Here is a 13,631-nt window from a genome sequence, read left to right on the forward strand (position 1 = left end):
TGTGAAGAGAGTAGGATTTCTTCTAAAATATTTAGACATACCGTAGGCCTACCACCTACAGTTGGCTGCAAATTCCACTGGTAATTTTGTACCTAAGCTCAAACATCAAACAAATTAAATTGGATCTGTCTTCCTTGGTTGTATGCTAGTACAAAGGAGCAATGTTAAATATTGACGAGAAACAAAAACCAGTAAGTGAGGTACTCCCAGTGGTCAATGAAAATGTAACAATAGTTCGTGCAAATATATGTTTAAAATACTACAAGTTGTAAGCCTACAAATGAATGATTATAGGCTAACAACTCTAAAAGTTTTGAATACTAGGCCTACAGATTAATTATTTTAGGCTACATTATATTATACACTTTCATGTAGGTTGCTCAGTGCGTATGTACCCTTGCATGGACAGGCTCTGACTGCAGTGTTGATTATGACTACTGCATGAACCAGCCTTGCTATCCGGGTGTCAGCTGTTTTGATAACAAGGCTCCAGAAGCAAATGCTACATGTGGAAGTTGTCCAGAGGGCCTAGTGGGAAATGGATTCAAATGCTATGGTAAGCTTTGCTCCTACGATGCCTTCGAAAGTCCATTATTTTTCTATCTGAAATCTTAAATTGAAAAACGCTTTGGTATCAGAACAGTGGCATAAAACATTTCTTTAAAATGTTGAAATTGTGTTAAAGCTCTGTCCACAAACTTTATGTGACAAAAAATGTGATGTGACCATATACAGTATGGACATGACGATGTCATATCATTACTGTATTTGGGCATATCACTACCATATTTGGTAACATCACACTTTCTTTGTAGACAGAGCTTAAGAATTTTGATTTTTGTTTTTAATGGTCTACATGGTAATTTTGATGTGAACTTTTAACATAAAATATGTTCACGGTGACTGGATCAATATTTACACCATTCTATAACATTCTTATGTATTTTAATTTGATTAAAGAGGGCCCCTGAATATCAGTTAACCCACTGGGCTAAACTGGAGGGTTACCCTCTTTAAAAATGGTTGAATTTAAAAAAAGACTTGCTTAAACATGTTATCAATTTAGATTACAATGAATGCGATGATGATGTATGCGAGCAGATTTGTATAAATACATTACAGTCGTATAGTTGTGATTGCTTTGATGGTTATCAAATTCAACCAGATGGAAGTAATTGTATCGGTAAGTTTTTTTTTCTCTCTTTCGTATCAACAATTATAAATACAATATTATGTTTGTAGTGATCATTTCTATTATGTATCATTTTATTACGTTTATTGAATGTGTATTGTTTATTTTCACTTCAGACATAGATGAATGTTTGATCGATTCAGACAACTGTCCCAACACTGCGCAGTGTACAAACACGCTCGGGTCTTACAACTGTATGTGTCTTGATGGCTATTCAGATCTCAACGGTGATGGAACTGTTTGTAATGGTTAGTTTTCTTTTGCCTATTTTACAACACTTCGCCTTATAAATATTCTAATCAGATGTTTTGTTTGATACTGTAAGATTCCAAGATTTTCCCAAACTCTTAGAAACCTACAATGGCTACATTGAGGGATTTGTATATTCCTGTTTGCCATAATATTGTTGTAAGCTGCTTAGTTTCTAGCGGGGTCTCCAAGTTATATACTGAATAAATGTGAAATATGAAACTATTATCCTCTTAAGTGTACTTCAATGTTAAGGTAAAGATGAATTCATTCTGAACATGGGTGAATGGGCTTTTATTAGCTCATTGTAGGACTATTAAGTATGTAGTAGAGTAGCCAGTTCCTTTCCACACCGCCTTATCCTCCCTAGTATTTAACTGGAGCATATGGTAGTAAAGTGTAGACCTACTGAACACTCGGCTACCGCAAATCTTATTCATATTTTCAGATATTAATGAATGTTCTTTTGTCGAATATCCTTGTGACGAAAATGCAGATTGCGTCAATAGCGATGGATCATTTACATGTACATGCACAGATGGCTTTGAAGGAACAGGAAAAGTGTGTACCGGTAAGACAATATCACAAGTGAATTTTAAATGGCCGTGAGAAGGCATGAGTATGAGACATTCCTTTTCTATCATATCTGAGTCGTCAAGAGGATTCGGTCCAATTGTCTCGTTCTTTAGATAGATTAATTCGACTACTGGTTGTCCGAAAATTACCATTTAACAATTTCTTTCAGTTAAATTGAAAATTTGCAAAATATTAACATTGATTTTATTAATATTTCAGATATAGATGAATGTTCACGTGCTTTTGATAACTGTGATCCAAATGCTGATTGTATAAACAGTCCGGGTTCCTACTCTTGTGTTTGTTCAGACGGCTGGACTGGGGATGGTCTCGCGTGTACAGACGTCGATGAATGCCTATCAGTAGAGTACTTATGTCACCAGAGAGCATCGTGTACAAACACAATGGGCAGTTACTACTGCTCATGCCCAGTTGGCTATGCTGGAGATGGTGTGACTTGCATTGGTAACGAGTTTACACCAAATACTATTTAATTATAGGGTTATTACTGACTACCGATGAATACACACATACTGTACAACCAAACAATCCTTATACTGTACAACTTTAGTTGTTTTTTATCATATTATTTTGTTGGTTATCTGTCTCTCTAAAATGGTTTCAATAATTTAAGTCACTTGTTAAACTCTTCCCTAGTATTGGGATGATTTACATTTTTAGAAAGCTAATATTGTAGAAGTTACTGTATTTATCTCAAATGGTGAAATTCCAAGGTTTTGCTCATTTTTTACGACAAGTTTCTATTTGTCGTTGCCTAAAAATCAGTTATATTTATATGTATAATTAACTATTATTAATTTTGCCTTTTCGGGGAAAAGTTTGCGGTGTACGTCTGCCTGGGCAACCTGAATTTATGGAGAGATAGATAGATGCTTAGAGTGTTATTACTAATTATTGAAATATGAAATTAAAATAATGTATTGCCACTTTGCTGTCTGTAGACATAGATGAATGTACAGATGAAACAAACACTTGCACAGATCTAGAAGACTGTATAAATTCCCAAGGTAGCTTTACTTGTAGATGTAAATCAGGATATTTGACCGAATCTGATGGAAATTGTACAGGTAAACATAGTAACAGAAAATTACTTATTACGAATTCTAAAACCGAATATTTATTTATTATGTATTCTTTAAATGGGTAGATTCTTCAGTCTAAGACTGTTCTCCCACCGTCTGTAGTACCTACCTTCATTGTGTGGAATGATGTCTAGCATGAAAAAAATGCTTAGATAACGTGTAAAGATTTTCCTCATTTTTTGTGGCAAGTGAGATAGAAGGGCAATGCATTTTTTCAATTCAATTTATATTCAACAGCGGAAAATGCCATTTTCAGAATCGTACACATGAAAACGATGAATCTTGTTTGATTTGGAGAATTTTTCTAATCACTTTCAGATATCAATGAATGTGAGGTGAATTTACCTTGTGATTTCAATGCTGAATGCACCAACACTGCTGGGTCGTTTAGCTGCAGTTGCTCCGACGGCTACACTGGTGATGGACTTGTTTGCAATGGTAAGTGACATAGTTTGATAGTTATCTAGACAAAATAAATTCTGATTGGTTCTCGTCATTTGGAGAATTAAATACGTATTATCTTAACAACAAAAATATCAAGCATTTAAAAAAGGGAAAATCCTCGCTTCCACTAACAGGCCGATAGAAACGGTTTGAATCGTGTGTTAATATGTTTGTATTGGAATTTTAACTGACTGATCAAAAAAAAGAATATCAACGTAAAAGTATGTTTAGAAAGGTAATCTTTGGCATTAATTATTCAATCATTGATTATTATTTATTCTATTTTCAGATATTGATGAATGTCAACTTAGCACTGATAACTGTGACCAAGTTTGCAGCAACTCGCTTGGCTCGTTTTCTTGCGATTGCTTTAACAGTTTTGAAATACAAAATGACGGTGTTTCATGTTTAGGTGAAAATGTTGTTTTATCTTGACTTTATAGTTTGAATTTATGTAAATTGCCATTAGAAATTGTATTTCCATATTTGGAAAGAAGGAAATTTGTATTGTAGTGTAAATCAATTTTAGTGGGCATGATTAAATCATGTGTGTTTATCGGAAATTGTGGGTAATCTTTGATTTTCTTACAATATGTTCTTGCTCAGACAATTATCTTTCGAATTGTGTGATTATGATGACGTCATTGTGTTTACAAATGGGAATATAGGTGATGTCGGTAAACTAACCTATACAATCAATATAGTACAGTATAGTTGTGTATAAATGAGACGCACTAACTATTATATAACCATCCTCAGATCAGAGGATGACATTAAACGTTGTGCGCTCATATGTTAACGCACGTGTATTTAGCGTTTACGTCGATAACCTACTGTAAACTCAAGTGACGAATTTAAATATTTAGTTATGTATTGTTTTAACGTAATAGTTTCAAGTGATGCACAGTGCGAAGAGGATGTTTGTGTAAATGCCTTCTGTGCTATTGGAGACGATGGGGATCCAACGTGTACATGTCATTCTGGCTACGAAGTTTATAATTCTACATTGTGTACAGGTGAAGGAAAACTCTTTAACGATATTATAGCAATATTATTTTACTGCAGTTACTGCGGTAGAAGTTTCACTGAAATAAACAGTATATATGTTTACCTAAAGAGTTGCATACTGTAAACAGGTTAAATAATAAATAGTAACTGCAGTAGAGTCATTTTTACTTGTTCCACTTTATAGACATTATTGTTATATTGTACAATCGGTGCAGGCATCACTGTGGTCATATTTTTAGGAATTGACATAGTCAGAACGATATGACAGGGAAAACCCATAGTTCTGGATATAACAATTACATAACACTTCTAATGTTACAGTAAATCATTAAATATAAACCATCTTACTGCAAGAAATTTCCATAAAAGTTAAATGAATAGAGGCTATTGTATAATTACACTCCAGAATGTAATAATATAAGCACTGTTTTTGATCTAACCTATTTTAAATACATCATAGATATTAACGAGTGTAGTTCGGACAGTGATAACATGTGCGACACTATATGCAGTAATACTGATGGCGGCTATGTATGTCAGTGTGAAGATGGATATCTTCTCAATACAGATCTGAGAACTTGTTCAGGTAATTCAAGATTACAATAATATTAAATGTATAATTAAGTTACCCAGTATGCAATGATTGTCATAAAAATAATGGATAAGGTACCATACAAAGTAATAAGGTAAAAACAAGAACCAGAGATCTGCTAAATATGTAATTGCTAAAAATAAAGTGCAGATGGGCAAGCCACAATGCAAGACTCCATGACCAGCAAGACTATTTTAGACGGAAAACCAGTGACTGATGAGAATAACTTTGGTTTAAAGAATGGGACGGCAACCACGGATAGAGAAAAGAAAAGGGGAAAATCCAAAATGAGATGGAGCGAATATGAAAACAATTGATTGAGATTAAAAATATAGGGAAAGAAATGGAGATATTTGGAAGAGTGATGTCCTGCAGTGAATTGCTAAATACTTGTATCATGTCTAATTATTTTAATAATGATAAACTAATATAAAATATAAACATTTGGAAAAAAAATGTTTCTAATCAATAGTCTATAATTTATAGTAAAACAATGTATACAACCTTGAAAATGACCCCATTAGTTTATTAATCAGATTCAGTTTTCTAAAATATAGCGCCAATTTTTTTTTTCTTAATAATTTTCGTAATAATTTTGCATTGTTATATTGGCAGATGTAAATGAATGTGATGACGTTGACATATGTTCTTCCAATGCGGTCTGTATAAACACAATGGGAGCGTACAACTGCTCGTGTAATTCTGGTTACACGAGCACTGATGAAGATTGCGAAGGTAGGTCTTTATAAAGAAAATGGAAATATCAATTGATGTGTAATTCAAAAAAGCAAACATACCAATCTCTTTGATTCGTTTGACAGATATCAATGAATGTGATGTCATGTCATCCCAGTGCGTCGATACCGACACATGTCTTTATCAAAGGTGTGACGAAAGAGGTGTTTGTACCAACACGGATGGATTTTACATCTGTCAATGCATGGCTGGATACACTGGTGATGGGTATACGTGCTTAGGTAGGTATCGAAGGTTACTTAATAATACTTATGTTACTGTATGGTTAAGTAATGTTTATTGACTACAATATGGTGGAACATGCACTGTGTATTTCATGGTAAATATTAGGATATACTTGGTTTTTCATTTTGGTGTCGAAGGTATAATGTTAAAGATGTACTGAAAATATTAAATCTTGTACTATGTTTTTTAATTTCATTTAAGCAATGTTTCATCCAATGGATATTTACTAGCTAGTTATAATAATAAACACAGAGAAATACATAATAAATTATCTATTTTATATTTAAACAAAATTCTGTTGGACAAACAAGGATATTTTGCCGCCCCTGTTATCCGAGTCACGTGTCCGAGTGGATAAGGTATGGTGCGTCGCAAACCGTAGTCATTCCCTCTCCTCTACCACCCATTTAGTTCTGGTGGTAGAACAAGTCTTCTCGGATAAGAAATTAAAGGCGGAGCTCCAGCGTAAAAATCTGGCTTGGGTGCAAGTGCATCTTTCGGAAGAGTAGAAGGTTACCCCAGTGTACTATGGGTTCGTCATCTCCTGCCAATAGTGTAGGCACAGCACTGTGGCTGCCGTGGGTCCGTAGAGAACCTAATCTTTCTCAATTCAGGATGATTTTTAAGAAACAAATACATTTATGTTAAATTTCATAATACAGATGTTAATGAATGTTCTACGTCACCTTGCGATACCATGGCAACGTGTACAAACTACAATGGTTCTTATTCTTGCCAATGCAATGATGGTTTTGAAGGAGATGGTGTAAATTGTACAGGTAAGTTTTTTTCAATTTAATTAAACATTAATATTAAAAAATGCATCTTGAAAAAAACTTTCAAAAATAAATATAATAAAAATATAATTATATTAAAAAAACTGAAATCGTAGAAACTATCTTTTAAAATTACACCTGCTTTGAAAAAAATGTTATTCCTATTATTACGTTCTTTTAAAATATATTAAAACCTATTAATAAAGTCACAACTTGTTTAACAAAACTGTACAGCTTAAACAAATCTTATTATATGCATATTTTAAAAATTGTGACTCATTTTAAAGGTGTTACTAATTTATAAAATAAAAAATGGCATGGCAAACATTTAGATTAGAATTTGTTTATTTTGTTATTGAAGTTTTAATAATATATTATTATTTTAGATGTTGAAGAATGCATAGACACTGACATATGCGGTGTGAATTCTGTCTGCTCAAACACGTTAGGATCCTACCAGTGTATTTGTGAATCAGGGTATCGCAGTAATTCAGTATTAGGCTGTGACAATATAGACGAGTGTCTAGAAGGTAGCAATAACTGCAGCACCCGTGCTGCGTGTGTTGACACTAAAGGAAGCTTTAATTGTATCTGTTTTGACGGTTATGAAGGGGATGGGTTCATTTGTACAGGTAAACTGTTGTGACAACTTTGAGCTTTCTGAACAGCTTTCCGAACAATCATGTAGCCTTTAAGCTTATGAATAATTGTGTTTCGTTTGATTCTTAAAAGTTTTCAACTATTTATGATATCGGTTGAAAATAAATATGGAAACTTGTTTTTTGTAAGTATAACCACAAGGTTCACAAAGTTAAATATAGAACAAATCAAAACAAAGCTTTAATTTCAATCAACTTTCAACAAGACTCTTGTATAATATCATTGATCGACTTCACAATAACTCTTTCAAGTTTCATCTATATTACTGCCATGCATCAACAATAACTTCTTACCCAATTGACTTACTGTTTCTAAAATAGTATACGTCTTGAAAATGTCTTTACTGTTTTTAGATTTTTAATTGTTTCTTATAAATACCTATTTTGTTCTAGAATGTTAATGTATTTCTTTTGTTATTGGTGGTGGAACATGTTTTCTGTAGTTTTTCTAAAGTGGTGTACTGTGTAGTTCAGGTTAAAGGTTAAGATATATATTAATGATGTTTTATATTGCTAAACAGATCAGAACGAATGCGAAGGTACAAATGATTGTGATTCAAATGCAATGTGTTCCAACACCGATGGATCCTATGCATGCTTCTGCAACGAAGGCTTCTTTAACGATCAGGGCGGCAGTGCAACCTCTGGGAAGTGCATGAGTAAGTTTTACACTATAAGATTTCATTTTTCTGGACCTGTAAATTCAAGACTTGGATATTTAATAGTTAGTGTTTGGATTAGAATTAGTTTTAGGATTGGGATTATTGTTAGGACATTAGTCTTATGATCAGTGTTAGGATTACAATTAGTTTTATGATTAGGATTAATCTTAGGAGATTAGGATTAGTGTTAGACTTAGGATTGGGATTAGTGCTAGGAGATTATTCTTAGGGTTAGTATTAGAATTAAAATTACTGTAGTTTAAGATTGGGATAAATGTAATGCTTTCTATTGTACTAAATCGATTATGAAAATTGAATGTACAATAGATTCTTCACTTAATCGATTGACTAATTATAATATTATACCTTATTTTTCAAAAACATTATAATAAACCTTATTTTCCAAACATATAATAAACCTTATTTTTCTACCGTAGATATAGATGAATGTACACTCAATATTGACACGTGTTCATCAAATGCTATGTGCACCGATACAGATGGGAACTACACATGCGTATGTAAAGAAGGCTTTGCTGGGAATGGCTATAGCTGTTCTGGTAAGTCAGTCAAATATGGTCTACAGCAACTTTCAACTCCACACTTTTGAACTTTAAACATAATTTAATTCTTAAATATACTGGGAATATTTAACAGATATTGATGAATGTTCTACATCTGTTCCTTGTTCTGCGAATGAAAACAAAATATGTGTCAACTCAGAAGGAGGATTTGAATGTATTTGTGCGAACAATTACGTCATGTCTGGTGACATGTGTTTAGGTATGTTTTTATCAGTTATATATTGGTTGTCTAGTTCCATAAAAACGTATAGTTTCTTTTACTTAGTAAAACAACAATAATTGACTGTACCTAACTGTGTGTTTTATATTTAATGCTATAGAAGCTATATCAAGATCACTGTCGGTAAACTTTACAGACATCAAAGGAACACGTGTCTCATTTAACCCAGATATTATGGAATCTGAGACAATAAGGAAAGCTATTGCGGACGATGTACGTTACTGAATATATTAACCAGTTGATTAAGTGTTTTGATGGTGTAAGAAAATGTATGATTGTGCATTCTCATAGATGCTGCCTCTTGACTTATTCATGAATCAGAAGAATCTTGCACTTGTATAATAATACATTGGCAAAGCAACATCTTGTATCCACACGGTGTTTTGGTCATTGGTTAGCCTAGAGTGTTCGGTAGAGTAATGCTGTGTGTTTGAAGCGATACAGTGCTGTACAGTATGTGTCCATATTTCAATACTGCTCTATTGTTGTGTGTGTATGTTTAATGTATGAAAGATATATTGTGAATGTTGGGTTCTGGAGGTTGGTTGATACAGTGATTATCTGAAGCTGTACAATAATCATTTTCTGCTCTATTGCTGTGTATGTTTAATGTATGAAAGATATATTGAGAAGGTTGGGTTCTGGAGGTTGGTTGATACAGTGATTATCTGAAGCTGTACAATAATCATTTTCTGCTCTATTGCTGTGTATGTTTAATGTATGAAAGATATATTGTTGAGAAGGTTGGGTTCTGGAGGTTGGTTGATACAGTGATTATCTGAAGCTGTACAATAATCATTTTGTAATAGGACGAACAAACTTTTCCACCAGCTGTTTTGAGAAATTGGTTTACCAGAGTTCGACAGTGAAATGTGTTGTGTTTGTTTGATGCGTCCTTGTTGTTTTATATTTGTTTAGTATTTGGATGATATATTTAGGGTGTTATGTTTTGGCATGTTATGTTAGACGTTAGGAAGAAAAGAAGTTAATTAATTATAATGAGATAGTAATAACTCTGATATTCCAGGTTGGAATATCAGTTTTATTATGTCTACAGTTAATTCCCACGTGCTTTACTTGGCGTACCCAAGCTAAATTGAAAGGGCACTTTCAACCATGTACCTAGTCATGACATGTGTTGATAAAATTTGAAATCAATTTAATATTTGAAATTTCATATAATAAGGTTACAATAAGAACAGAGTTGGTTTTTTATTTAAATTAGGTATTAAACTTATTGCATACGACCAGTATATCGAATTCCATTCAAGATGTCAATGTGAATACCTATGCATCCATTCTCAATATAATTCAAGTCACCTTCAGGGTAGATCTTGCTCTGAACTCGGACACCACAATGGCAGACATAGAAATAGCATTTTCGAATGGATTGGTTGACGATGTGCTTCTTCCGCCTGATAACGTTGTTGCTAGCCAAGAAGTTGTGGTCACCGAACCAGGTAAACATATATACCTTTATTTCATTTTCTTCTGATAGTATCTTATATTAATGTACAAAACCTAAAACAAAATTTGAAATACATTTTCCAATGTGTTATCAAGAGATTGTTCTGGAAATGAGGTACTGTATCTACAACATTTATTTTGTTATGTTTTTAGTCATTGATCCATGCGCTGAAGGGACACATGACTGCTTTACTGGGAATTTTACCCGTTGTGTATTTATAAGTGATGGTTTGTTTAGCTGTGAAGATTGTAGAATGGGATTTGAGCAATTAGCAGATTCCTGTATAGGTAATTCTCGTCAACTTATCATGTGCACGCGCTGTACGTATAAAAGAAGCTTCAGCTATTCAAGAAAATTCTAAATATTTTGTCGACAAAATGGTCGTTTTCTCGATAAAATCTGGTGTTTTGTCGACTACTGTAAATGCTCGTCTTGTCGACAAAACCTTTGTTCTGTTCTGTTCTGAAATATACTTATCTTGACCGTGTTGTCAACAAAGTGGTCATGTTGTCGATAAAATGGTTTTGTTGCCGAAAAAATGGTTGTCTTGTCGACAAATGTTCGTTTTGACGGCAAAATGCTCATCTTATCGAAAACGGTCGTTTTATCAATATAATGGTCGTTTTTTTTACAATACTCGTCTTGTCGACAAAATGGTCTCTTTTCAAAAAAAGTTGTCTCGTTTCAAACAAAATAGTATCTTTTCAAACAAAATAATATCTTTTCAAACAAAATAGTTATCGTTTTGCTGACAAAATTCTCGTTTTTCCGAGAAAATGGTCGTGTTATAACAATAATAATAATAATAAAAATAATAATAATAAGATTTATACAGCGCACATATCCACTAAAGTGCCCAAGGTGCTTGTGAAAACCATGAAACATATTCCCCTTAAACCTAAATACTATTGATGAATTTGACAAAAACTGAATAAAAAACAAAACCAAATCGAACCCACATCACTGCTTCCGTTTACCAGCAATTTAAGGTGCATAGACCAGCCAGTACATAACTCACAGGTGTTCTCAGTGATGTGGGTATCTAGCTAAACAAATTAAATCTTTAATTGCCAAAAGCAGCCGACAGCAGATGTTTCTTAAGCGCACTCTTGAAAACATCAGTAGACGACATTGTCGTTTTGTCGACAAAATGACTGATTTTGTCGAAAATTTGATCGATAATTGGTTATGTCATCTGATGTGTATACAGTATAAACTCACTGTAAAGAAATACAGAAATACAAAATAATTCTGAAAAACTTTCAAATAATAATATGTAAATTTGAAATATAAAACATAATAAATACTATGACACTATGTTTAGATATTGATGAATGTACATCTGGAGATTCTGTGTGTGGTGAAAATGAGGATTGCTTAAATACAGTTGGGAGTTATCAGTGCTCATGTCAGCAAAATTACAAAATGTTTAATGGAATATGTATCGAAGGTAGGTCAACTCATACAGGAAAAAGTATTGTCAATAAAGCTTGACTCCCACTAGCGACGCAACGTAACACAACCTACGCACCATTGTGTTCCCCTCCCCCTCCCCTCCCTACCTGCGTAAAATTAAACCTACGATGTTTGCAGCACTGTTACATCGTCGGTTCCCACTTACGCAATATAGCACTTTGTGTCAATATTTCTTTGTCTTACGTTACGTTGGTAGTGGGAACAACGCTTTAGTGCATATATTATTTTAAAGTACCAAAAAAGGTGGTATCGTATATGGAACAAAACGATCGGTGTCTTCGTAATTTCATAGATATATAATAAGTTGTATCTTTTAAGCTTGTTGTCATATGACTAACTGCATTTTTCAATTGTTTTTAGATATTGAATATAAGTTGGTTATCGTCATATTCACTATTGATTTAGTCGACGGCACGACAGCAGAATACGTTGTTGGTTTGGACGACCCTACGTCGTCGATTTATAAAGAATATGAAATGTTATCATGCGAGGCAGTAAGTATTTAAGTCATATATCATTCGCGGTGGGATAAGCCAAATTTAAACATCACCATATTGCGTCTACAGGTACTCCTTACCGGGTTCATCTCTAAGCTTTGCTTATAGTGTGCCATAATAAGCATTCTGGCTGACAAAGGGGTAAAGTATGTTGTGCCTTTGTATTACAGTTGGATGCTTCCTTGCAGTTTCAGCTTCTTGAGCATTTATTTTGATAATAATGACATAAACAATATAATATTAGTAAAACGTATATAAACACGTACAAAACAATCATAGTATAGTAATTAGTATATGATTCAGTAGATAAGCATCATTAAAACAAAAACCTAATCTACAATAGTATTGACATAATTAGTTAAATGCACCTATTAATTGTTACCCTTCAGGTAGACAATACGGTAGTAGACGACGGAGTTTTTACCGACTTGAGAACGTGTACGGCTGTACGTTTTGAAAATGGTAGCGTGGTTGCAGTATTGGAGATTGGCTTACAACCTGAAACTGTCTACACAGCTGAAGATTTGGCCTTTGCTATAAAAAATGGTTCAGAAAACGCTGGTCGACTTACAATAAATGCTGAATCAGTAACTGCTAAAGGTAAGCCTAACAATGGTATCTTGTATAATTTTCTTCTTCTTTTCCTTTTTCTTCTTTTTCTTTTCTTCTTTTTCTTCTTCTTTTCCTTTTTCTTTTTTTCCTTCTTCTTCTTCTTCATTTTCTTCTTCTTTTTCTTCTCATTTTCTTCTTTTTTTTCTTTTTCTTCTTCTTTTTCTTCTTTATCTTCTTATTAGTTTAGTGCTAATGAGTGGCCATATTTGTTAATATCACTATGGTATTTTATGAATTCAATTGGATTACAAAATCTAGTTATTCCTTGGTATGTATGATCAATTTATATAAAACGTTACACAATGTATAAGCGTAAAAAATTGTTCTTTACTGGTACGTACTGAATCAGTTTATGTCATGTTGTAAATAAAGTTCGAATCATGTAACTAGATGTCATTATCTTTTTACTTAAGAATTTTGGATGACATAACGAAATAAGTATAACACGTCACGCATTCAATAAACACTAGTAGTTATTTTGTTATGTATGCTCGTATTTTGTAACGTGGACCTATAATTTATAACAGCTCCA

General features: G+C 33.2%; 1 protein-coding gene across 1 annotated transcript in view; it reads left to right on the top strand.

The window, feature by feature from the left end:
• Window positions 1–13,631, top strand: part of LOC144856227 (uncharacterized) — a 30,385-nt gene that overhangs the window by 15,110 nt on the left and 1,644 nt on the right. Inside the window, exons 23-45 of the mRNA XM_078714178.1 lie at window positions 376–556; window positions 1,067–1,183; window positions 1,309–1,440; window positions 1,890–2,012; window positions 2,237–2,482; window positions 2,980–3,105; window positions 3,439–3,558; window positions 3,854–3,976; window positions 4,455–4,580; window positions 5,033–5,158; window positions 5,780–5,899; window positions 5,986–6,141; window positions 6,808–6,924; window positions 7,308–7,553; window positions 8,102–8,239; window positions 8,680–8,802; window positions 8,900–9,025; window positions 9,147–9,259; window positions 10,272–10,506; window positions 10,667–10,801; window positions 11,839–11,964; window positions 12,351–12,484; window positions 12,877–13,087. Coding sequence (XP_078570304.1) covers window positions 376–556; window positions 1,067–1,183; window positions 1,309–1,440; window positions 1,890–2,012; window positions 2,237–2,482; window positions 2,980–3,105; window positions 3,439–3,558; window positions 3,854–3,976; window positions 4,455–4,580; window positions 5,033–5,158; window positions 5,780–5,899; window positions 5,986–6,141; window positions 6,808–6,924; window positions 7,308–7,553; window positions 8,102–8,239; window positions 8,680–8,802; window positions 8,900–9,025; window positions 9,147–9,259; window positions 10,272–10,506; window positions 10,667–10,801; window positions 11,839–11,964; window positions 12,351–12,484; window positions 12,877–13,087 — 3,400 coding nt within the window. The remainder of the gene's footprint in view (window positions 1–375; window positions 557–1,066; window positions 1,184–1,308; window positions 1,441–1,889; window positions 2,013–2,236; window positions 2,483–2,979; window positions 3,106–3,438; window positions 3,559–3,853; window positions 3,977–4,454; window positions 4,581–5,032; window positions 5,159–5,779; window positions 5,900–5,985; window positions 6,142–6,807; window positions 6,925–7,307; window positions 7,554–8,101; window positions 8,240–8,679; window positions 8,803–8,899; window positions 9,026–9,146; window positions 9,260–10,271; window positions 10,507–10,666; window positions 10,802–11,838; window positions 11,965–12,350; window positions 12,485–12,876; window positions 13,088–13,631) is intronic.

This window comes from Antedon bifida, chromosome 11 (assembly GCF_963402885.1).
Source record: "Antedon bifida chromosome 11, ecAntBifi1.1, whole genome shotgun sequence".
In the NCBI taxonomy this organism is placed as follows: Eukaryota; Metazoa; Echinodermata; class Crinoidea; order Comatulida; family Antedonidae; genus Antedon; species Antedon bifida.